Source organism: Histomonas meleagridis (genome assembly GCF_020186115.1).
Source record: "Histomonas meleagridis strain 2922-C6/04-10x chromosome Unknown contig_35, whole genome shotgun sequence".
Taxonomy (NCBI): Eukaryota; Parabasalia; order Tritrichomonadida; family Dientamoebidae; genus Histomonas; species Histomonas meleagridis.
Genome location: NW_027150878.1, coordinates 26991 through 54778, shown reverse-complemented (window position 1 = coordinate 54778; position 27788 = coordinate 26991). Strand labels below are relative to the sequence as shown.

Sequence of the window (27788 nt, the reverse complement as noted above, 5' to 3'; positions counted from 1 at the left end):
TTTTGCCGTTTGCGTTTTTGTTAATTTTTCGGCATTAAGGAATTCAAGTGATTTTGGTTAACTTTGTTTATTGATTTCATAAGATTCTTGTTCTTTATTATTACATATTTTTTTAAACATTGAAATCTTTTCTTACGTAACATACTTAAATCATAAATTAAATGGTTCTTGTATAAATTAGACAAAATCGAATTATTTAATGATGAATTGGTTTTGGTGTACGTTTAAAATTAAAAATGGAAGAAACAGATTCAGATAATTTTGATCAAAGAGAATTATATTCACCAGTTTCTTCTACAAGAAAGCATATAAATGAACTTAGTTATAAAACACCAGTTAAAGGTTTTCTTTCGATTAATGGAGATTATTTTCCTCCTTCACCACAAATTCCAGAAAGTGCATTTAAATCACCACAAACATCAGCATTTAATACGCCATTTATAAGAAAGAATTATTCACGTAATTATAATAATTTTCTTTTCAACTTACAAAAAGAAAATCAAAATTTAGCCAAACAAGAATCACCAAAAACAACAAAAAAATCATTTTCTATTAACAAGATTTTAACATTTATTATTATATTATCATTTTTCTTTATTTATATTTCACCTATTTTTTCGATTGTTTTCATTATTTCTATTATTATATATTTATATAAAATTTCAACAAAAAAAGAAATTAAACAAAATATTCGGAAATAATAATAAAACACAATCACAAATATTGTTTTAATTTAATAAAAATAATTTTTTTTTTCAAACTCTTTTTATATATAATAAATAATAAAATTTAACCAATTAAAGCTTTGATTTCATCGATTGACATTGGCTTATTTGAGTCAGCAATTTTGTTTTGCATTTCTTTGTTTATTTGATTTCTTGTTGTATTTTGACGTGAAATTGTATCTATTGAAGTAACTGAAGAAAATTTACTGATTCCACTGTTAATATATTGGATTTTAGTCTTTTCTGCAACTTTATTCATTATTAGCGCTATTTTATTCTCTATAGAAGATAAAGCGGCCATAACATTGATTTTCGTAATTTCGTTATTGTCATTCGTCGTTTCATTATCCCATTCACATTTAAGTGTATTAAATAATTTATTAATTTCATTATAAATTACTGTGAAATCTTTTTGCGATTTTTCTTTTTTATCTTTTAATGTTTCTAATTTTTGATTTATTTCGTTAATGTTATTCGTAATTTCGTTTAATTCATTGTTATTATTTTCTTCTTTTTCTTCACTTTGACTTTGAAGTGATAAATATTGTAATTGAAGTCCTTTAATTTCTTCTTCAAGTTTCGTTTTATTATTATTATATTCAATAACACAATTAAATAATGAATAATTTTTCGCGTTCAAGTTGTTCTGACTCTGAAAACAATTCTTCAATGTTCTTCACACCTAACAAGTCAAATACTCTTTGATTAGATGTATATAATTGTTCAGTTTGTTGCACAAGTTCTTCTTGTTGATCTGTTTGCGAACTAAGTTGACTACTCATCGATGGAATTTGCTGTTGCTGATCACGTGGATGATTTTGTGTAATGCGCTGTCCTTCGATTTGTTGATTAATTAATAAAAGATCTGTTTCATAGTTTTGTATCGATTCTTTTTCTTTCTGTTTAAGTTCTGCTAAGTCCATTTTCATGCGATCACGATCGGAATATGCTTCGTTAGAATCGGAAATAAGTCGCGCCATTTCTTGGTCGTTACGTTCGCGTTCGATTTCTGCTTTCTTAATGATATGTTGAAACGTGTTTTTCTCTTTTCGATATTCATCTATTTCTTTGCGTAATTCTCCTAATTTCGTTAAATTATTATTATATCGAACTAATGCTTTGTCTAATCGATTTTCCATGGTCCGAAGTCGTGCTTGAATTTCTTCATTCTCATGTGTTTGTTGAAATAAACCTCCTGTCTTGGAATTAGCTTTACTTACATCTTCTTCAAGTTTTTTACGTTTAGATTCTTCAACGGCTAAATCATTATTTAAAACACTTAACTTATTACTTAAATTCTTTTTAAGTGTTTGTAATCGTTGTAATTCTTCATCTGTCTTATATTTCTCAATGGATTGATTAATTTTATTAATTTGTGCTTCATATTGTGTAATTTCTGTTCGAATGGTCTCATTCGCTTGTTTTTGTTTATGAATTGCTCGTTGTTGTTTTCGAACTGTATTTAATATCTCATCTTGAGGGAATTTCATCATTCGTAATTTATTCCTAATTTCTTGAACTTCTGCTGGATTTTCCATTGATTTTTTTTATATTTATTTTATTTTAACGAATATAACCGTGCTGAATTAACGTATTCCATGCTTGACCAAAAAAAATTTTATCTTTAATTTCTTATTTAAATGGATACAGAATGGAAAATACTTCAAATACCTTATCAAGATTCAAAATATTCACATAGTATCTTTTATAAGATGGAAAGTGCATTAGAAATTCAAGTTTTTAATTTACCTTTATCTACAAATAAAGAAAATTTAACAAATCTTTTAGAATCAATATTTTCATTATTTGGTCACATTGAAGAAATTACATTTCCTAATAGTGATACAGCGTTTGTTAAATTTCAAAGTACACGAGGTTTAGAACGAGCATTAAATCAAAAAAAGAAACATTCACGTGAAATCCCTTATGCGAGTTCAGGAACATTTGGATTAGAACGATATTTAAATAAATATTCCGAGTTACATCCAAGTTTAGAAGTGTTAGAACGAGTTTCAAATGAATATATCAAAGAATTTGAGAAAGAAGAAAAAGAAAAAAACAAAGGTATCAACAAACGTAAAGTTATTCGATTAACAGAAGCAGAGAAGAATGAATTTCGAGGGAAATATTTACAGAAAGTTAAGCGCATGCAATCCAATGATTTTTATTCATTTCAAATGCGTGGGAAAATTAACTTAGCGACAGGTTTACTTTCAAACGAAGGTCCAGCGCCAAGGCATCTCAAGAAGAAACCAAAAGAAAAACATCATTACACACAACCACCAAAGAAAGAAACAACACAAGAAAATGCACAATAAATAAAAATAATATTTTAAGTAATTTATTATATATTTTTTTTAATTAGGAATAATAAATAAAAATCAAAAAAAAAAAAAAAATATTTAGAAGTTATCATAATTCTTTATTTAATTTTTAGTGTACCCTAAATTACGATAAGAAAGTGTCATTATCATTAAATTCATGAGGAAAAATACAACAGAAGAAGAAAAGAAATTTTCACCATCATATGAATTACCAGAAATTTCAATTAATAAGATTGGTGGGATGTTTTTTATTAATGATTTAATAGGAAATGGACAAATTTTACATAACAAGTTTGGTTTTGGAAGATATCTTAATGAACTTTTAATATTAAGTCCTTATGAAGTATTTTTTTTAAAATTATTAAAAGGTGATATTGGATTATCATATACGATTGAAGAATTATGGGAAATTTGTTGTGAACTTTGTGGACCATTAATTTTCCCAATTCATTATTCAGTTTATCATTATTATCGGACTAATTTATGGATTATTCGAGATGGCTCATTATTTGGGACTGATTTTGTATTATATTGTGATCATCAAGAACTTGTTCATTCAAGTTATATGATCAGTATAATTCAAGATTGGGAAGAAATTCATCAACTTTCACGAACATTATCACGTATTTCATGGAGTATTAAAAAGACAATTATATTAGTTCATGTAAAAGTACCGAAAGATATTAATATTAAAGATTATAAATGTATTCAAAATTTTCAAATAGAAGCAATTAATCTTAAAAGAATTAAACTTAATTAATAAATATAAATATAAATTTTTACTTTATTTTATTTTTCTCTAATCATATAACAATAAACATCACCTGATTCATAACCTGTGACAAAAGAAGCACCAAAAGGTGAAACATTAATTGATGTAATTAATGATGAATTAGGATTTATTTGTCCAATTAAATTACATTTTGGATAACTAAATATTTCAGTAATGCTTGAACTTACATCACTTGTAATGATGACCATTCCATTTTTTGATATTTTAACAATATTATTTTGATATATTTTTTCATTATTTATGTTATTTTGTAATGGAATTGAATATATTTTTTTACCTTTTTGATAATCCCAAAGTTCAATATATTTCTTATCTAAATATGAAATTGTAAAGAGAATATTATCATAAATATCTAGGCCTTGTCCTCGAATATGTGTTCCTTTAATTGAACGTTCTGATGTACCTGTTCGAATATCCCAAACTAAAATATAATTATTAATATTAGAAAATAAAATATTAGAATTGTTTGGATCATATATTAATGATGAAATATTCGATATGTTATGTTTCTTCGTTTGATTATTTAAGATAGTGTTTCTTTGAAATGTTTCCATATCATAAATTCGAATAGAACCATCTGAACAACCTATAGCAAATGTGTCGCCAAATGTTTCAATATTCATAGTAAGTAATTCACTTCCTAAATGTCGAATCTTTTTACAAATTTCTCTTTTGTTAAAATCATATAAAAAAATGTTTCCATCTTTACTTGTAATTAAAATTTGATCTTGATTATTATTCGTTTGAAATTTTAATCCTGTTATATTTGTTTGTGTATATTTTTGTGTAATATTTTCAATAATTTTCCCTTCAAATGAATCAACAATAAAAACTTGACCTGGTTCGTTTGAAAATCCAACCATAGAACCATCTTGACTATATTCTAAGATTGTGGTTGGTTTATTATTACCTTTATAACACCATGCAAATTTTTCACATATTTTTAAATTATCATTTAGAATCATAATAAAAATGATAAGAAAAAAAAATGAAAACAAATTTGAGTAACTTTGTTCGAATGAGGGGCACCCTAAAAAACAAATAGAAATAAAAAAGAAGAAGAAAAAAAAATATTTGACCAAATGTTATTTTTCATCCAATTTATTGTTTCAATTGAACAAATAGAAAATAAAACATATCTTTTTCATGATATTATCATGAAATATGATTCAGAAGGAAGTAAAATTGAAAGTTTAAAAACATGTTTTCAAAACATATCAATTAAATATGGAAGGATTTATCGTGAAGAATTTTTAAAAGCCATCAATAATGAAACTAATATTAATTTCACCGTTATTGAAAATTTAGGAGAATCTTCATATCCACCTGCATTACATTTGCTTGGTAATTATTATTTGTATGGTATTCCACCATATCATCAAGATTTTAAGAAAGCCAAGAAATATTTTAAAGAATCGATTCGAACTGGTTTTGAAGCATCATATTCCAAATTAGGATTTCTTTATCATTATGGATTAGGGGTCACACGCGATTATGCTAAATCAAGTATTTATCATAGTATTGGGTGTCAAAAAGGTAATTCGCATAGTTGTTTAAGTTTATCATATTCATATGCGTTTGGATATGGTGCGCCACATTCCTATAAATATTCATCTAATATTTTATTACCTATTAGTAGTTCTATCATTGTTGAAAATCTTGCAGGTCGATTAACTCAAAAACATATTAAAAAACTTAATAAAGAATTAAAATTTGAAGAAATTGAAGATGAAGAAAGTGATTCATCCGCATTTTCATTATTAAAATATAAGATATCACTTGGCGATAAAGAAGCAGAAATTGACATGGGTAAAGTTTATTATTATGGTAAATTAGGCCAAGAAGTCAACAAAGAAGCTGCGCGCCAAATCTTTGAGAAGCATCAAGACGACGCGATCTCGCTTGTTCACTTGGGTCGCATTCATCATTTAGGCGAAGGTGTTCCCTGTTAATCTTGACAAAGCGAAAGAATATTATGAACGTGCTGTTGAAATGAATGAGCCGAATGCCATGAACATATTAGGCGTCATCAAAAAGTCCGAAGGAGATCCCGAAGGCGCAAAACTCATTGAACGCGCGTCCGAGTTAGGGCATGACGGCGCGTCATTTAACATTGCGATTAGTGAAATTAATAATCCAGAAACGCGAGATAAAGCATATAAAACGTTAAAAAGTTAACACGAAAAGGTATATTAGAAGCGAATCATTACGTTGCAGAGATGCTACTTCTTGGCTCACCGAAATTTAATGATCGAAAAGCATTAAGTTATTTATTTACTAATATCCAATTTGGTCCATGGATTGATAACACTGAAATTGCGGAAGAATTTTATAAAAAACGACGATATGAAACGTCATTAATATTATGGCTAGAACTATCGGAGTGCGGCATTCCTGTCGCGGCATATAATTCGGGCTTAATGTTATATAAATGGGAAAAAGCTTTCGAAAGAAAAACATCGTAAGTTATCCCGAAAGACTAAAGATATCGTTAGAAATGTTTCGAATTATTAATATTATGACTACATTAGATGTCAGTGAATATTTATACCAAATTTACATGAAACTTAACAAAACAGAAAAAGCGAAAAATGGAATTATTGAAGCATCGAAAACGTCGACAGGTTACTTCCATATTATATTACACACGCTTGAAGGGAAAATTCCATTTAATCTTGAAATGTTATTTAATAACATTAGTAAAACTATTGAAGAAGATAACAAATCGATATTACCAATCATATTAATTCTTCCTAAAATAATTCGAACAATTCTTCTTCAATTTCTTCAAAATAAAGAAAAATTTATGAAATTTGAAAGAAATTATATGAAAGATTTAATTATAAGAGATATTCGAATATATATTAATAATATTCTTTTAATTATTAATTTGATTATTTTAATTATATTGCTTCGGAAACGAGTATCTACATTATATAAATAAAAATATTTTTATTTTTATTTTATTTTTTGCTTTCGACCGTTTACTATTTATTTGAGAAGTTTATTTCAACAAAAAAATGAAATTCGAAAAAGAGAAACATGTTCAATTCCTTTTAAATTCTATGAAAGATAAAGAATCATCACAATATATTATCTCTATTCCTATTCGAATGAATACATATTATTGGGTTTTAACATGTTTATATCTTTTAGATTCTTTAGATCGAGTTAATAAAGAAGAAATTATTGAATTTATTATTAAATGTCAAAATAAAGATGGAGGATTTGGAGGGAATATTGGATATGATTCTAATATTCATTCAAGTTTATCAGCAGTTTATTGTTTAATATTGTTTGATTCACTTGAAAAAATTAATGTTAATTCGCTTATTTCATATGTTTTTTCGCTTTTAAATGAAGATGGGTCATTTAAAGGTAATTCTAAGAATGAAGTTGATACACGTTTTACATATTGTTCATTATCAATCTTATCATTATTAAATCAAATAAATTTAATTTATAAATATAAAGAAAAAATTATTCAATGGCTTTTACGATGTGAAAATTTTGATTCAGGTTTTGGATGTTTTCAAGGATGTGAATCACATTCAGGTCAAATATTTACAGTTGTCGGATCTTTATCGATATTAAATTCTGTTAATGTTATTAATCAAGATTCACTCGGTTTTTGGCTTTATGAACGACAAACTTCAACAGGAGGTTTTAATGGAAGACAAGAAAAGACAGCAGACGTGTGCTATTCCTGGTGGGTCGGAGCATCACTTAAAATGATAAAACGCCAAAATTGGATAAATGTTCAAAATCTTCAAAATTTCATTCTTTCATCACAAGATTTAATAAATGGCGGAATTTCAGATAAACCTAAAAATAATTCAGATCCGTATCATACATTTTTTGGTTGTGCAGGTCTTTCATTAATAAATTTCCCAGGTATTAAAGAAATAGATCCTATCTATGCTTTACCTAAAGATATATTAAAAAAACATTTTTCTAAAATTAATTCTTAAATAAATTTTTATTTGAATTTGTTTAATTTTTAAATGATTTTATTCATAATAAATTTCAATCTGAATTTAATTTAGATGATTTCAATATTATATATCTTTATTTAATATAACTATTTATTATTAATAAAAGTTAAACAAATTTCATTCAAAAAATAATTTATTTAATTTAATTAAGTAAAATAATTATTAATAAATAAGATCAAATAAGTTTCCTTGATATAGCATACCGAATTTGTCAAACTTCAAATCAAAAATAAAATTTTATTTAAAACTTTCAATAAATTATCAAAAAAAATTATAATTCAAAACATTAAGAATAATTTTGTTGTTTTATTCAATGAAAAGGGTATTTTTATGCACGAACACCAAAATTTTGTTCTTTGTTATCATCATTGCTATTATCATCTTTAATAATAATCATTTTATCATTATCATTAAATGATCCTTCATTAATTTGATTTCTTTTCTTTCGAATGTAAATTAAAAATGCAATAATTAATGAAGCAACAATAACGATTCCAATTGCAACTCCAACACCAATATAAAGTTTTGTCTTATCTTCATTTTTTAATAACATTGTTTTCAATAATATAAAAACCTGAATAAGACATGAAATAATCAGAATAAAGACTAACTGTATAATCATAAATTATAACTGATGTTGAAATATATGTAGATATTGAATTGATATTCGTAAGAATAAATGAATTGAAAAATGAACTATAAATACTTAATGTTTGTGTAAGTGATAAAATATATGTCACTGAATATGAATGTGTTAAAGTTACATCAGAAGAATATGTTTCTGTAAATGTGGAATATGATGAAAATGTATTCGATTTTGTAAGCGTATGTGAATATGACCTTGAACTTGACTTAGTAAAAGTATTTGTTTTAGTTGGTGTAAATGTTCTTGTTGGTATTGGTTTACATCCTTCAATTGTTTTATTCTGTAACATTTAATCCACCAAATGTTTTTTTTTGATATGTTTCATATACCATAACAGAATTTGCTAAAATATTACTAAAACAATTCACTCCAATTGTTGGAGAAATATCACCATAAAAATAAATACATTTAAGTGAAACACAAAAACTAAATGCAAGAGCTTCAATATTTTCCACATTTTTTCCAATGATAATTGTTTCTAACTTTTCACTTGAAGAAAAGGCACTTAATCGAATTTCTACAACAGAGTTAGGAATTGTTATGTTTGTAAATAAACATTCAGAAAATGCATTATTTTTTATAATTTTTGCACTTCTTCCAAATGAAATTGATAATAACTTTATACACATTTCAAACGCACTCTCAAATTTATTTTGTTGTAAATTATTGGCAGCATAATTCAAAGAAAATGAAAAATGTCATTTTGTTATTGTACGATTATTTAAACACAATAATGCGAATGATAATGCTATATTAATAGTTCGCTAAACATGTCTGAATTAATAATTCAATTTGATTTCGAAAATGTATTTGATTTAGAAAACTTATTCGATTTACTAAATAAATATGTTTGTGTTAAAGTATGTGTTGTGTAAATATCTTAAGAACTTCCTTTATTTATAATCACCTGCCCTTTTTCATTCATTCATCTCCGATATTAACTAATAAATAAACATTTATAAGTTTTTTAAGTGCAAGATAAATTATTTGTACATTTTTACTTTGTAATAACCCACATGAAAGATTCTCGAAAAATCCTAAATTAAGATCATATGGGGAAAACTTCATTTCCCATCAATTTATTATCAGATCCTATTAGTGAAACAATCGCAGATTGTAAAAATGAAAATTAGATATTTAAAGATAATTCTTTATCATGTTGTGTTATTTGATTAACATTTAATTCTTGATTATTATCGAAACGAATGTTGTTATTATATGAATTAAATTAATCGTCCATAAATATTTGGAATACAATCACATTAGAAATCAGAAACAATAATATTACTTTTATAAGTAATAAATTTTGTTTTTGTGTCACTATCTGCATAAAAAATATTACCATTAAAATTAATATTTTTTTTTCTTCTATTTCAAATGTAATATTAAAATTTTTTTTCAATATCATTTATTATTTTTTTGAGTTCCAAACATTTTCCCAGATGGTATTGCGATATTAATATTATTTTTATAGAAATGTTATTAATTTTTATTGTACTATATACATAATGATGATTGCAATCACCTTGTTGAATTTTACATAAAATAGCGTTCTCTGAAAGGGAACCACTTCGATTAAATACATTATTTTTTGATTTATTATTATAACAATCTATATAATAATGAGTAAAAGGTCTTGCTGTTTTTACTGTTTCATAGATTGGAAAATCAATATTTTGTTCAGAAATATAACGAATTCAGGTTTGAATATATAACTTAATTAAAAATATATTATTAGGTTTCATACAAACACTTTTTAATTTGATGACATCTCCGAATTTTATTGATTCATCTGCAGCAATTATTGCAAAAATAAGGACAAGATAATATTCAAAAAAAATCATTAAAAATTGTTAATATAATTTCTTTAGTTAATTTTTTTGATTATCAAATTAGAATTCTGATTTAATATGTTTCTAAATCCATAAATAATTTGTGGGAATGTTAGAATAATTGAATGCAATTGATACTGTGCAATTAACATAAAATACTTTATAATTAGCATGGAATGCTTTAAAGATATTCATTTGTAATATATAAGCATTTATAAAAATTTATTTATATATTGATGCTACTAAATTCTAAAATTTAACAATAAGCAAACTTTTGCAAAATATAAATTTCTAGAAACACAACAAAATACAATAATTATACTCAAAATTTAAAGTTTAGAAAATTAATGATTACATAATTTTATTTATATTAATTAAAATATTGAAACCTAATTAAACTCCGAAGATCATCAAAATAATTAACCAATTTTTTTCGAAAACACCACTCATAAATGTATAATTGATATGAATATTGAGTATAAATCGATCGTCTGAAAGCCATTGAATAAACTCTCAATTTGATAGAGTAAAATTTTGATAAATATCTTCCATAGTGTTGATTTTATCGAGAAAATTTCTCATCATGCTGAATTGAAATTTGAATCAAAATATTTTCACTGAAAAAGTTATCACACTTTGAATAATCATCCAATAATTCATACTTTCTTAGAGTTATTAGAAAATTTGTGTTGATATAAAAACGATTGTTTTTTCAACTTCAAATATTGAATAATATCTCAAAAAGCATATTTTATGACATATTCAATCTATCCATTATAATCCAGCTCGACCTATGTGATTTATTGGCAATTTAACCACAATTTCATCATCATCATCAAAAAAAAAAAAAAAAAAATCCATTTTACCGATTTTTGTTGAAAGGTCCATTAAAAGTGCATATTTTAAATCATTCTTTTTGGTGAAATTACGAAAGGAATCTTTGATTGCTATTGAACACAAAATCAACTGTTGGTGTTCAGAAAGAATGTTGATACAAAAAGTGGATTTTTTCCCCTTAAATCGACTTTTTTGAAGAATTTACTGATTCTCTTTTTCCATTCTTGGTCTATAATATTATCATATTATCGACTATATTTATGCAAGGAATCATATAAAATTTTTTTGCTATTTTGGAGAAAAATTACATTATTTTAAAACTCTTTGACATTGCAAAAACCAATTGGAATTTATACTAAAAAAATAAATCTCATGATATGCATAAGTTAAATATAAAAATTTCATCAAAAAATATGGAAATTTTTTGAATCATCACGTATTTTCTAAAAAAAATTTTTATCATATATTTTTTCAATGTTATCCAAATGTTTAACTGATGTACATATGTTGCTTTGAGTATCTAAGAATTAAAATGATTTTATATTGGAAAAAAATCCACTTTTTTAAAATTTACCTCAAAACACCGAAATTTTATTCATTTATATTTACATATGTAGCTTATATTTTTAAATAAAACCTAGACCATTCAAATCAAAATTTCCTGTATGATATTTTTTTTTTTTTTTTAAAAATTTGTACATCACGCTATTATCATCATATTGATTGATTTAGTGAAATTTTGCAAATTTTTGATGAAAAGTGCAGATTTCTAGGTCATTTCTTAGTATTATAATAATAAATTAATTTTTTATATATTGATACATAGTGAGCATGTAATGGATATGCTTAAATTGATTTTTCTTTAAATTTTGATTTTTGAAAATTATTATTAAATTTTATAATTCTTTTTTCCAATCAAGCATATCCATTTAATAGATCATCCAAAAATAAACTTATCTATATCAAAAAAAGTTAATCAAAACGACTTAGATATCAAGTTATGGTTGATTTTATGATGATTTACGACTCTTAAATAAATTGTTTTTTGAATCATTTGAAATCGTGATCATCATTTAGTAAAGTATTGATTTCACACGAATTTTGTGTTGCTCTAACTTCTTGAAATAATCAAGGACTTACATAAAAAATCAAACTATTGAAAATAACACGTAAAGGCATCTTTCTTTCGAAATATTTTTTAGGTCACAATTATTATTGCTTCTTTGAACAATATGATCTCGATGAATATGAAATTCACATTCATGATGTTTATCATCTTTATTTCTCATTCAGTACAAAAATTTGATGACGCTACGGCAACACTAACAATTACAAAGTCAAGTGAATTTACAGACGAATACAAAAACAAAGCAAAGCATGTTATCATTTCAAGTGGAATAACAAATATTCCTAATAAAGCTTTTTATTATGAATGAACTTTATTGAGTACTGTTGAAATTAGTAACTCAGTCGAAACAATTGGAGAAAGAGCATTTGGTTATTGTTCTGTTTTAAAAAAAGTTTCAGTTGGAGAAGGTATTACAGATCTAGGAGAATCTGCATTCCAAGATTGTAAAGCATTATTAAACTTTACTTTTAAAGGTCCTCTTACAACAGTTGGATCAGAAGTATTCTATAGGTGCACTAGTCTTGAAACTGTAATTTTTGAAGAAGGTGTTCAGTCAATAGGTTACTTTATGTTTTATAAATGCTCTAATCTTCAATATGTTACAATTCCAAGTACAGTTACTTCAATATCAATCAATCCATTTACTTACTGCAGTAAACTTCAAATGATAAACATTTCAGAAAAACAATCAGCATTATTTACAAGTTGATGGTTTTTTATTTGATAGGAGTTTGACAAAGATTATAAGTTACCCAACTGGAAAACCATCAAAAGAATATAAACTTCCTGATTCAGTAATTTCTATTGAAAAATGTGCATTTACAAATTGTATTAATTTATTATCAATTACATTAGGAACAAATGTGAATACTATAAAAAATTTTGCATTCTCTGAATGCGCGTTTCCAAGATTAGTAATTCCTGACTCTGTTATAGAAATTAAAAAACAAGCTTTTTATGATTGCCATCAATTGGAAACAATAGTCATCGGTAAAAATGTAAAAGATATTCAAACTCTTGCATTTGGTTATTGTAAAATACTGAAATGTATTTACTTTTTTTGGTGAAACTTCTCCAAATATTGAAATGGATTCCTTTAGAAATGTTTTAGCGAAATCTGTTATGGTAAGTAAAACATATAGAGATAAAACATTTGGAGAATTAAAAATAACCAAAGATACAATCGAAGGATGTACTTTGAATCCAACACCAACATTTACACCAAATGAAACAAATTCATTTTCACATACAAATGATGATAATTAAGTAATCCTCTCAAAAGAATTTAATTAAGATAATTTTGTTGTTCACCCATGATCAAAAATTTTATTGAATAAAACATCAAAATTATCCCTAACCTTTGCATTTTATTTTATTTATTATTATTATTATTATTATTATTTGAAATGTTCTAAATTGAATTAAATCACTTTTAATCACCAAAACATTTCTTAATTTTCTTCTGATTACTCTCTGATAATTTTAATCTTCATTTCGGATATTAAATATTCCTTGTATAACTAGCTTTCAATGTTATAATTTTTTTATCTATTCAATGTCAGACCATAAAAATCAATCAACTCAATTAAATGAAAGTGTGAAAACAATTGGATCTTATATGTTTCAATTTCAAAAACAGTTTCTTTGATATCATCAAATCCATTTGTTGATTGTGACAATCTTCAAATTATAAATATTTCCAAAGAAAATCCATAGTACACAGAACGTGATGGAGTTTTTATATGATAAGAGTATTACAAAACTCATAAGTTATCCATATGGAAATTCATCTAAAGAATTTAAAGTTCCAGATTCAGTTATATCAATAGAAGAAAGTGCGTTTGAATTGTGTATAAAGTTATTATCAATTTCATTTGGAAGAAGTGTAAAAATTATAAAAAATAATGCATTTTCTGAATGTTTATTTACAAACATAACAATTCCTAACTCTGTTGTAGAAATTGGAATAGGTGCTTTTTCCATATGTGAAAAATTAAGCACGATTTTCATTGGAGCAAATGTAAAAAGTATTGGTAGTTCTGCCTTTAATTTTTGTACTTCACTCAAATGCATTTATTTTTATGGTGAAACAGAGATTAGACACAGGGTATTGGCATAACGGTCGTCATAAACGGTCGCATCGGTGGTAAAAATCCTTATCAAATTCTTTTCATTACTTTAATTGCATCACCAATAAAATCAATTTCAAGAGAAGTTAAAGGTGTTAAATAAGATGTATTATCAATAAAATTACAAAAATCGATATAATTATCAAGATCATTTGAATCGTTTTCAAATTTTTTAAAACAGCCATTAAAAATCATTTGTAATATATTTATTTTATATGATGTTAATTCATTAATTAAATCAAATAAATCATTTAAACATTTATTTGGAATTTGTACTAAATTCTTTTGAAGTTTTCTTGAATCAATATAAAGTGAACCTCTATCAGCACAAACTCTAAATCGTGTTAAAGTTTCTATATCTTTTTTAAATTGTTTTATATCATTTTTTACTTTATTAAAATCAAAAATTAGATCTTTTTGTGAATCGAATTCTATTTCATCCAAATTTTCATCATTTTCAAATAATTTAATAATTTTTGTATTTCCACCTCTTTCAAATAAATAAGAATTTGGATCCCAAATTTGTCCAACGTGATATATTGGATAATATTCATTATATTGTTGAGCTAAAGCTTCTGCATCTTTATAAGATATTTCAATTGTATTTAAAACATGATATTTAATACTATCGAATAAAATATTTGATGAAACCATTTGATTGAAATTTGGTCCATTTTCAAATAAATCATTTAAGTCATTTATATTTTCTTGGTGTTGATTCCTTAATTGTTGGCTTTGTATAATTCGTGATAAATTTTTTTACATGAAAAATTGTTTCATTAAACGAACATCGAGTTAAATTTAATAACTCTATTAATGATGGAGTAATAATAATTTTTTCTTCATTAAAACAAACTTCGACTTTAAAAATAGAGAAAGTTCCGCAGTTATATTATTTTCGGCTTTTTTTTCCAACATTCTAATAAACCTTTCGCTAAATTTTCAAGTATTGTTATATCGATCATTCTAAATAATTGACATGCAGTAAATATTTCTTTTTTTACCACTGAATTCTGATATAATTTAATATTTCTTTTGCTCGAGAATTTTTAATTGTATCATGATCGGATTTCTTCTTACCATTAACTATAACAGAAAGGATAAAACACTTTACAATATTTATTAAATCAATACAGCAATGTTTTATATATGTTTAATCATAAATAAAGAACAAGATCCAACAAATTAATTATGATATTCCATCGATTATTGCAGAAGAATATAGAAATGTTGATGAAATCAAAACTCTTCGTGGTACATGTGACGCGGCGCATTTTTTGGTATTATCATCCATGAAATAGAATATTATCCTGACGCACAGAAAGATTACCCTTTTTTGTACGTTAAACCAAAAGTAACGTATTTTTTGATCATTTTTCTTCAATATCTCTAAATTACGAAATCATCCAAATGTGAAAATTTAACAAACAATTTTCCTCATTATTATGGATAATTTAACTCTGAAAGCTTTCCAATTTATCAATATTAATATTTTTTTCTATGTAATAATAATAATTTTTATGTTTCTCACTTTCTAATGCAAATCAACACTTCTATTTATTCTAAAAAATATTTTTCATATATAATCCTTTTCATTGCCAAAGTTTTGGGCAAAAATAAAAAATTCATAATTATCAGATATTAAAGGTAGTTAAAACTCGATGGTTTTTTAAAATTATTTTTTTGTTATTCTCATCATATACATAAAAGGGTAAAAAGGGATAATGAAATCTATTGGTGTATTCAGTATCATCTATTGCAACACAATATATAATCGTAATAATATATATAATCGTAATAATATATATAATCGTAATAATATATATAATCGTAATAATATATATAATCGTAATAATATATATAATCGTAATAATATATATATAATCGTAATAATATATATAATCGTAATAATATATATATAATCGTAATAATATATATATAATCGTAATAATATATATATAATCGTAATAATATATATATAATCGTAATAATATATATATAATCGTAATAATATATATATAATCGTAATAATATATATATAATCGTAATAATATATATAATCGTAATAATATATATAATCGTAATAATATATATATAATCGTAATAATATATATATAATCGTAATAATATATATATAATCGTAATAATATATATAATCGTAATAATATATATAATCGTAATAATATATATATAATCGTAATAATATATATAATCGTAATAATATATATAATCGTAATAATATATATAATAGTAATAATATATATAATAGTAATAATATATTATTTATAATCCTGATATTAGCATATATCATATCAAAAGCTTATAAAAAATTCATTTAATTTATTTTATTCACTGATACAAAATATAATTCACACTAATATTTCGAAAAATAAAATAGATAAAAAAATTATAACATTGAAAGCTAGTTATACAAGGAATATTTAATATCCGAAATGAAGATTAAAATTATCAGAGAGTAATCAGAAGAAAATTAAGAAATGTTTTGGTGATTAAAAGTGATTTAATTCAATTTAGAACATTTCAAATAATAATAATAATAATAATAAATAAAATAAAATGCAAAGGTTAGGGATAATTTTGATGTTTTATTCAATAAAATTTTTGATCATGGGTGAACAACAAAATTATCTTAATTAAATTCTTTTGAGAGGATTACTTAATTATCATCATTTGTATATGTAAATGAATTTGTTTCATTTGGTGTAAATGTTGGTGTTGGAATTAGAGTACATCCTTCAATTGTTTTATTCGTAACATCTAAATTTCCAAATTTTTTGTCTCTATATGTTTCACTTACCATAACAGATTTTGCTGGAACATTTCTAAAAGAAGCGGCTCCAATTGTTGGAGAAGTTTCACCAAAAAAGTAAATACATTTCAGTACTGTACAATAATCAAATGCATAATTTCCAATATCTTTTACATTTTTTTTGTTTTTTATTGTTTCCAATTGATGGCAATCAGAAAAAGCTTGTGATTCAATTTTTATAACAGAGTCAGGAATTACTAATCTTGGAAATACGCATTCAGAGAATGCAAAATTTTTTATAGTATTCACATTTGTTCCGAATGTAATTGATAATAAATTAATGCAATTTATAAATGCAGATTTTTCAATAGAAATTACTGAATCAGGAAGTTTATATTCTTTTGATGGTTTTCCAGTTGGGTAACTTATAATCTTTGTCAAACTCCTATCAAATAAAACACCATCAACTTGTAAATAATGTTGATTGTTTTCTGAAATGTTTATCATTTGAAGTTTACTGCAGTAAGCAAATGGATTGATTGTTATTGAAGTAACTGTACTTGGAATTGTAACATATTGAAGATTATAACATTTGCAAAACATTAAGTAACCTAATGACTGAACACCTTCTTCAAAAATTACAGTTTCAAGACCAGTGCACATATAGAATACTTCTGATCCAACTGTTGTAAGAGGACCTTTAAAAGTAACACGATTTAATGCTTTACAATATTGGAATGCAGATTCTCCTAGATCTGTAATACCTTCTCCAACTGAAACTTTTTCTAAAACATAACAAGAATCAAATGCTTTTTCTCCAATTGTTTTGACTGAGTTACTAATTTCAACAGTAATCAATAAAGTTCATTCATAATAAAAAGCTTTATTAGGAATATTTGTTATTCCACTTGAAATGATAACATGCTTTGCTTTGTTTTTGTATTCGTCTGTAAATTCACTTGACTTTGTAATTGTTAGTGTTGCCGTAGCGTCATCAAATTTTTGTACTGAATGAGAAATAAAGATGATAAACATCATGAATGTGAATTTCATATTCATTGAGATCATATTGTTCAAAGAAGCAATAATAATTGTTACCTAAAAAATATTTCGAAAGAAAGATGCCTTTATGTGTTATTTTCAATAGTTTGATTTTTTATGTAAGTCCTTGATTATTTCAAGAAGTTAAAGCAACACAAAATTCGTGTGAAATCAATACTTTACAAAATGATGGTCATGATTTCAAATGATTCAAGTCTAGACTTAAGTTTAATTAAGGATAGACAGCATGCTGTTTTCACATACTAATAACTTATATCAAATCAAAATAAAAATTTAATATATAGAAACATTTTATTCATACATTTATTCTTTTTGATTTTCTTGTTTCTTTGCTTCTTTCCACTTTTCAAGATTTGAATTCAATTGTTGAACATTGCATTCAAGCTTCGGCACAGCTTTAGCTACTGCTTGAAACAAAGGCAAACAAACGAAAGTATAAAATCCAATTTGACTTTTTGGCTTATCAAGGTGCGCTCTATCATTTAGGTCAGACGTATATTCCATTCCGCGTGCTTTCTCCAAGTCTCCTTGACGAAAAAAAAAAAAAAAATTCTTCGCAAAGAACTTCGCTCCATTTATCAGCCAATTGGAACGGTCGCGCAACATTTGATACGTCGCTACACTTTAAAAATTAATTGTAACAACAGATTTCTACAATGTGAATCATTCATAGTAAATTTACCTTCCGAGAAAATGTCATCGAATTCTTTTTAATATATCGAAATGATTTGCCATATCAGTTGCTAATATTAATGAGATGATTAATGACCACATGTTTTTGTTTTCAACAGGTGATAATGAATGAAAAAGATTACATTCATCTTTAGAGATAACATTAATCGCTACTGAACAATGATGAGTTTCTAAAACACTTTGGTTCTTAAATAAAATCCCAAGTGGCGTTTCGGCTTTAATATTAAATGCATTATTAAACCCATCATGATCAGCGTCATGACATATAGCGGAAACTATTAATCCGAGAATTTCAAATTTAGTAAGAACTGTATCGAGACCACCTGTAAGTATTTGGAATGTAGTAAATTGTGTGACATCAACTGCATGACGCCAATTATGATAAGGAACTTTACGATATGTATTTCTAATTTCAAATATAAAACGAAATAATTTTTCATTTGTAATATTAAAGTGATTCATTAAATCGAAAATATCGAAAATCGAAAACAATACTTTAACATGTCCAATTCCATCCCATTCAGGCGCATCGAATTGTACCAATAAAACTTGAGTAAGTTTATCCATTGATATCATAAGTTTACTTGGAATTTTATTGGTTAAAGTTCGTTCTCGTTCTGTTATCCAATTTTTTAATTCGACTTCAATTTCGCCAAACTTTGCTCTTTCTTTAAGTTGTGATCTTTCAATAGAAACACTTGCGAATACTGAAAAGCAATCAAGTAATTTAATATCTTCGCCCATAACTTTCCAATTACAAGAAAACTCAATAACGCCAAGAATTGTAGATTCGGAACTAAATAAAGGAATACAACAAATAACTTCTGTATTTTCGTCCGCATTAATTTTATTTGTAACTTGTGAATCAAATACATTTGTAGAGTTATGTGATGACGTATTATTATTATTATTATTATTATTATTATTATTATTATTATTATTATTATTATTATTATTATTATTATTATTATTATTATTATTATTATTATTATTATTATTATTATTATTATTATTATTATTATTATTATTATTATTATTATTATTATTATTATTATTATTATTATTATTATTATTATTATTATTATTATTATTATTATTATTATTATTATTATTATTATTATTATTATTATTATTATTATTATTATTATTATTAGAATTCATTGTTCGTGAATGTTGTGTACTAATTTTAGAACTTTCGGGATAAATACGAGAAAATTCATCATCTTCATATTGTAAATATTCTTCTTCCTCTTCTTCTTCAATATAATATCCATCTTCATCACCAAAGACCATTATATCTGCATCTAATCCTGCAGCTAATATTTTTTCAATTGCCTTATTTAATTGTTGTGTTTGTGCTCTCCCTAAAACTTCATGATGATCAAATAACATGAATTTTCTATTTTGTACTGTTTCTTCAGCAAAAACAGTACCATAAGTTGAAGGTGTACCTATAGTATGATATTCATATAAATTATTTTCGTTTTCATTATTTAAAAACACAGTAACTCTTGAAGCATTAACTATACTTTGGATATTCGTCATAATCCCATCGAGTGTACTTTCGAGTGAAATTGTACTATTTATAGCTACTGACATTTGGATAAATGTACGTAATTGTTTTGTTAAATCTAATGATGCTTTATATAATCGTGCATTATCAAGTGAAATACCACAAAATACATTAAACGCCATAAGCATTTTCCCATCATCTTCATCAAAATGTCCGTCATTCTTCTTATTAATCATTTCGGTAACACCTGTAATTTCACCTCTGTTATTATAAATCGGTATACATAATAATGTACGTGTCGTAAAGCCTGTTGCTATATCGACTGATCTATCGAATCGTTGATCTGCATAAGCATCACGAATATTAACTGTTTCACCTGATTGTGCACATATACCAACAATACCTCTTCCTATTTTAACATGAATCGCATTTTCTAATCCGCCATGAAAACGTGTAACTAATTCATTATGTGTTGCATCGACTAAAAATAATGAACAACGTTCTGCATCTAATAATTTACATGCTCGATCCATAATAGTAGGTAAAAAGTACATCAATATCAAGTACACCACTTAAAATTTCGGCAACTTCAAGTAATGCTTTAAGTCTTTTCTCAAAATTATCAAGTTGCATTTCAAGTTGTGGTGGTGATACTACAAATGTAATCGTTCGAACTATGAATGGTATAAAAACTGAAAATATTATTTCACTCATGTATGAAAATCGTTTTTTTCTTCGCAATACAAAACACCATAATTGTTCACTTTCATCTTTATATGGTATTGCTAAGATTGATTCATCTTCTTCACCATCAACTTCTTTGTTATATGATGGAACATTAAAGATATGTTCTTCATTTATAATTTTTTGCGTTTTAAATGAATATGATATAAACCCAATTTTATCTGTTGATAATATTTCGCCTGAATTTGTTGTCGAATCTTTAGTGATTTGAAAGATTTGATTAGTTTTCGGTCTATAACAATAAAATTCGGCTGAACGTGAATGAAAATATTCAATAAGTTTATTACAAAAAAAATTGGAACTTTGATGTGGATTAACTAATTCCGATGAAATTTGTAATAATGATTTACGTTGAAATAGAAAATCACCATATATTGAAATCTTAGCTAAAAATTTATCTAAGTTTTGGAAATCTTCTTCAACAAAGTCTTCTTCTGGTTTACCAATTTGAAAAATAAATTGGTTTTCTTTGGAATCATATGAAACGGGTATGTAAAGTATTGAATAATTCTTTGGAATAAAAAATGTATCGGCTTCTGTGTGATTAAATGCTTCTTCGCTTTCTATATTCTTTATAAAAAGAAATTCTTTAAGCTCGGATACTCGCCATAATATAGAGTCATCTTTTGGAATTTTTTTCTTGTGCGTTGCTGAAAATATTTCTGTTGATGAAATTTCCCAAAAAATTACATATTTCGTTTTAAATATTTCTTCTAATAATTTTTCAAAACATTCACTAAGAGGCATTATTTGAAGATTTTCTACCATTTTATCAAAAACAGTGTCAAAAGAAATGTCTTGATAACAATTTATAACTGTATTTGTTTGTTTTGGAGATATATTTTGTTTTTGTTTATTTTTTTGAATTGCTTGGCCTTGATATGGCTGAATTTGGTGATGAAATTTTTGGAGGTTTTCGATTTACAAGTGAATATTTTTGTGAATATGCTGTTGGCTTAGATCTTCTATTTGCTTTCTTCATTCTATTAGGTTGTGAAAAGACAAGTGATACAACATTTTTCCTCATAGAAAATCACGTTTGATTGCACAACAATTGCCAGAAGAATAAAATAACGAACGAAATGTAAACAATTCAATTACCAATTAAAAGCGACAAGAAATTTTTTTTAAATGCGTGAAAGAAAAAGTAAATATGTTCATCCTTCTTGGAGCCCAATACAAAACTATAAGAAAAGTGTTAGAGGCACAGCACCTCAACATTTGCTTGACCCAAAAACTAGACACAAAATTTATAATTCAGTGTATTGGCTTCAATATTGTTTTGGTGTTAATTTAGTCGTTTTTGTTGATAGAGCACAAATGATTAAAGGCGTTGGTGGTCTTTATGGACATCTTAAACTTCCATGTGAATTTTTGTGCTTATTTCTCAAACTTCTTGAACTTGAACCATCTAGAGACATCATTTTATATTTCTTAAACACACGTTGTTGGCAAATGAAACATCTTCGTTTGCTTGCAGCTCTTTATGTTCGATTCACATTTCCACCAGAAGAAGTTTACATCGTTCTTGAACCACTTCTTATGCAATACAATCAAGTAGCAATCCTTCGTGATGATGAATTTCAAATTACACATTTTGATGAGATTATTCATTCGTTTATTCATGATGAATTTTGGTGTGGTGTCTCACTTCCTCCTCTTACGCCAAGGGTTGGATTGCCTCCACGCCATTCACCATTAAATCATCTTAATGAAGCCCTTCGTGAAGAAGTTTTTTTTTTTTTTTTAATGGCCCCTGATGGCCAACTATTTGAAGAAATAGAAGAAAAAAAGAAACTCAAACTGAAAGGCAAGCTCAAGTTCAAGTCAAAGAAAAAACACAAAAAAGAGAAACCTGTTATTGTTGATGAAATCGCAGAAGAAAATCGTATCCGCGCGCTTTTGGGCTTAAAACCATTGAAATGATTCGTAAACGGCCACTTGTAAATAAACGTGTACACCTTCAACGTTTCAATATATTATTAAATTCGAAAACGCTTTTGATAACTCCTTATATTACAATTAAATTTAGAAAAAATGATTTTGAACATATAATAATAAAAAATAATGAAGATATTTTAATTATCTAAGATTTTAATTAACTTTATTTCACATTAAATAATCAAATTTACTTATTAATCAGTAATGCCCATTCAAATAAAAATACTTAAACTCTTTCATTGCCACCTGAAATTCTAAAAATGTGGCAAGCACGTATGGAAAAAAATGTTAATTTTATTTTCATAAAGAGAACGAAAAATTTCATTTCGATGAAATTCGATCGTTGTTTCAGATGCTTCTTTAAATGATGAATTGTTTTGTTCTCATAAATAAATAATTTCTAAGTTTCCACCTGCAATTGCATATTTAGATGTATTTTTTAATATTAGAATTATTTGATAATAAATATTTAAAACATTTAATCAAACTAAAAAATGCACAATAATCAATTAATGAAACATTTTTTAGTATTAACAAATGAACATCTTTCAGAAAGTGATGGTTCAATTATTTGATTAAAGTCAAATTCATTATGTGATGATATTTCTTGAAGCTTTTCTAAATCATCATTTCGCAACCTCTAATGGATTAACTCCTTCTTTTACATATTGCATATGAAATTTCCAAGCATCTTTTGATAATTTATGAGGTTCTGCCCATTTGTTCATTAATTTGTTTATTTCTTCTTTTGTTTTATATTGAGAAAAATATAATGTGTTCACATTCTTTACTGAAGATGGTTCACCTATTTCTTCTTCGATCATCTTTTCAAGAAGGAAATATGATTCTTGCTTTTTTATTTTCAGTAAATATTTACAAAATATTTGAACAATATTAACTTCAGTTTTACTTTGGTTTTTTTTTTCTTTTTCTTCTTCTTTTGCATTTAAAATCAATAAATATTTAATATATGTATTTTCATCATTAGCTTGAGAAACAAATGCTGAAATATAAGTATGGTAACAAGATAGTTAAATGTATATGGTAGTACATCAACAAATAAATTAATTGTTTCTTGAACTGATGTTTCTAAATTATTTTCGTTTAAATTAAAGACAATTGATTCTAATGATTTCGAGAGTTTCATCAATAACAAGTTGAAACCACTTTTTGGGAAAGATAAATAATAAAATTTTGAGTATCCTCGATTCAACATTTTCAAAAGGTTTCTTTATAATATGGTAATATAATATAGCTATTTATTCCAAATATAATGCATTTTTGAATTTCTTCTGATTGATTTTTAGATATTTTAATTGAGAATCTTATCATAACAAGAATGCGCTTCGCGCCGTTTGCGGATCAAAGCGAAGCAAACAATAAGAAATTTTTAAAATAAACTTATTAAGATATATAGGGGGGTCCAAAAGTTCGTGTAATCCCCTTTATTTCAATGAGTAAACATTACTGTAATTTTATATTTAATATATAATATTCATAAAGTGTTCTATAATTTATTTATGTATTAATTTGAGTTTTATCAATTGTGAATCGAAATATTCACATTTTGAAAACGATAGCGACCGTTTGAGTCCACTTATGAACCAGGAATTTCGGTCGGTATATCGTTATTGTTATCTTAGAGGATTATCTCCAAGAGAAGCACATGAAGAAATGATACGAGCATATGGAGAAGATTGTCCTCATGAAAATACTATAAGAAAATAATTTAAAAGATTTGAAGAAGGCTCAGAATCACTTGATGACGAACACCGTACAGGGAGACCTAAAAATACCTCATTAGTTCCAAAAGTGCAGGATCTTTTAATGAACTATCCATTTTTATCAGCAAAAGCTATTGCCAATATGTTGGGCGCTCCTAAGACAACAATTCTTAGGGTTTTACATGATAAAATGGGTTATGTGAAGTTGAATTTTCGATGGATCCCCCATCAACTCAATGATGATCAAAAAGCCGATAGGGTTCAGGCTGCACACGAAATGTTAGAAATTCTCAGAAACAATAAAAACCCCTAGTGCAACATAATTACAGGTGATGAAACATGGATATATCGGGAAAACAACAATACAAGTCAATGGCTTCCAATTGGAAGCAAAAGGCCAGAAATTCCCAAAAGAATTATGACGGTTAACAAAACGATGATTAGCGTATACCTAAGTACGGCAGGGATTATCTTAATAGATCCTTTACCAAATAATATAAAATTTAGTGCACAGTATATGATACAAGGTATACTTCAAAAGTTAAATAATAATATAAAACAAAGAAGAAAAATGTCGGGAGTTTCAGGTTGTTTATTACATATCGACAATGCACCGTCACACAACGCGACCGTTACTTCCGACGAGATCCAAAAATTAGGCATTAGAAGAATGTCTCACCCTGCTTATTCACAAGATATTGCTCCTTGTGACTTTTGGCTATTCGGTGTTGTGAAAGAACGGATCAAAGGCTACACATTCAATAACGAGAACGAATTAATTCAAAAAATTTCGGAAATTCTCAATGGAATTTCAACACAAGAAATTGAAGATGTATATGAAGAATGGTGCCGCCGTCTCGAATGGGTTATTAATAACAAAGGGGAGTACTATACAAATTAATAAAAAGATTTTTTATATCTTGTTTATTTATTGAGAAAAAGTTGAATTACACGAACTTTTGGACCCCCCTATAGATATAAAATTATAAAAAAGATATGAGTATAATAGAAAAATATTGGGATTGAAAAAATTTGTTAATGTGTTAATATTAAAAAAACTATAAAAATATGCGTGTAAAAATTATAATTGATAAAAGAAAAGACCAAAAACATGAGGTGAGCGGGTTGTTATTAGATACTTTCCCAAATGAGCATCTGCTAGCCAGATCTTTGGAATTTTTTCATTTTTTAAATTTTTAATTTTTCTAATTTTTTAATATGACATATTTTATTTTCATGTATGTATTTGAAGATATCATTTCGATGGAATTCAATTGCTATTTCATATGCATCCTCAAATGATGAATGATTTCTTCATTTCCACCTGCAATTGCATGTTTACATGTGTTATTTACATTTGCATTATTCATACGTAAATATTTAAAACATTTAATAGAAGAAAAAAATGCTGCATAATCAATTAATGAAACATTTTTTTTATTAATAAATGAACATCTTTCATAAAGTGATGGTTCAATTGTTTGATTAAAATCAAAATTTGGTTGTGATGATATTTCTTGAAGTTTTTCTATTTCATCATTTCGAATTATTTTTGCAATTTCATTTGGATTAACACTTTCTTTGATTAATTTCTTGTTAATTTCCCAATCATTCTTTGAAAGTTCTTTAATGTTTCCCATTTTTGGTTTCAAATAGTCATTCTCTTCTGGAATTTTTGGACATGTAAGGTATAAAATATGATTCTTCTCTCACCTGTTCAATTATGTTCGATTCACATAAATTTTCTTGAATCATTCTCTCAAGAAAATAATTTGATTCTTGATAACATATTTTCAAAATCATTTTTCAAGAAAACTTTATGTATTTTACTTTGTATCTGTTTGTTATCTTCAATTTTTTTTTATTTCTTTAATGATATTCATATAGACTTTTGAATTATTCATTCCTGCTACAAATAATGAATAAATTATTTTACTAATGAATACTGACAATTATTATCAAATATATCAAACACTGAAAGAACTACTTGAGCAACATTTTCTTTATTTAAGAAAAATATTTTTTATTGAATAAACTGAATTGTTCATTTTTGTTTTGCAAAGTCCAGGACAAGTAAAAATTTAGTGAAACAAAATACCAGGTCGCTTTAGCTATGATAAAAAAAAAAAAAAAGCGAAAATTGAATAGGTTATCTAAACGTTACAAGCAACCATCGACTCAATAAAGTTTTCGTCTGATTCAGTCACCAGAGAAATCTTCCAAATAGTATTCAATGCACCTGTTACAATGAATGTACCAGCCATAACAAGAAAAGTAAGTTCACAAGAAGATTATATACCAGGACAACTTTCATAAAATTAATTATTACTTAATACAAAAGAATGAATTTTATGAATACAGCATACATAATACCAAAGGCGAAGCATCCAGTTACTTAATTTTCAGTCCAAATGTACAATTTGAAGGAAAAATTATTAGATTTTACACTTTTGGACAAACCAATTTTTGCAACACTTATTACATCTGCTGTTGATTATCTTAGCGTTCGAAAAGGTATCGATATTGATCAACTTAATAGAGAGATTCACGTATTCAAACAATTCTTCAATGTTGTATTTAGAATAACGTTGACCATATCATTTTAGGCGCATTTGGTTGTGGAGCATTCCATTATAATCTCAATAAAATTTCGGATAATTTAAAGAAATGAGTTGTATTAAATGAAGAGACAAACATCAAACAACTAAAGGCTGTAACAAATGAGTAAGTGAGTGTTAGTGAACAAAATATTGCACTTAATTAATAAATTGAAATCATTTAAAGAAATTAACTGTATTGAATGTTAAGATAAACATCAAATGAATAAGTAGGTTGTATTAAATGGATAAATGATTTCCAAATTCTCAAATGATTTTGAGAGTCGCAGACTCAAAAAGCTCTATCGGTTTGCTGTGGTGCTCCAAGATTTAC

At 25.8% G+C, this 27788-nt stretch overlaps 3 protein-coding genes across 3 annotated transcripts; 1 reads left to right on the top strand and 2 right to left on the bottom strand.

Annotated features, from left to right (window-relative positions):
• Positions 1 to 1336: 1336 nt before the first annotated feature.
• On the bottom strand, positions 1337 to 2263 carry GO595_005486 (flagellar outer dynein arm-docking complex protein 1; the record flags this gene model as incomplete). The annotated part of the gene is made up of 1 exon (XM_067918734.1): positions 1337 to 2263. The coding sequence occupies one exon, from the start codon at positions 2261 to 2263 to the stop codon at positions 1337 to 1339; it is 927 nt and encodes a 308-aa protein (XP_067774282.1).
• Positions 2264 to 18938: 16675 nt separating this feature from the next.
• On the bottom strand, positions 18939 to 20981 carry GO595_005485 (3'5'-cyclic nucleotide phosphodiesterase family protein; the record flags this gene model as incomplete). The annotated part of the gene is made up of 1 exon (XM_067918733.1): positions 18939 to 20981. The coding sequence occupies one exon, from the start codon at positions 20979 to 20981 to the stop codon at positions 18939 to 18941; it is 2043 nt and encodes a 680-aa protein (XP_067774281.1).
• Positions 20982 to 22323: 1342 nt separating this feature from the next.
• Positions 22324 to 23118, top strand: GO595_005484 (PRP38 family protein; the record flags this gene model as incomplete). Its single annotated transcript, XM_067918732.1, has 1 exon — positions 22324 to 23118. One exon carries the CDS (start codon positions 22324 to 22326, stop codon positions 23116 to 23118), a length of 795 nt encoding a protein of 264 aa, XP_067774280.1.
• Positions 23119 to 27788: the final 4670 nt, after the last annotated feature.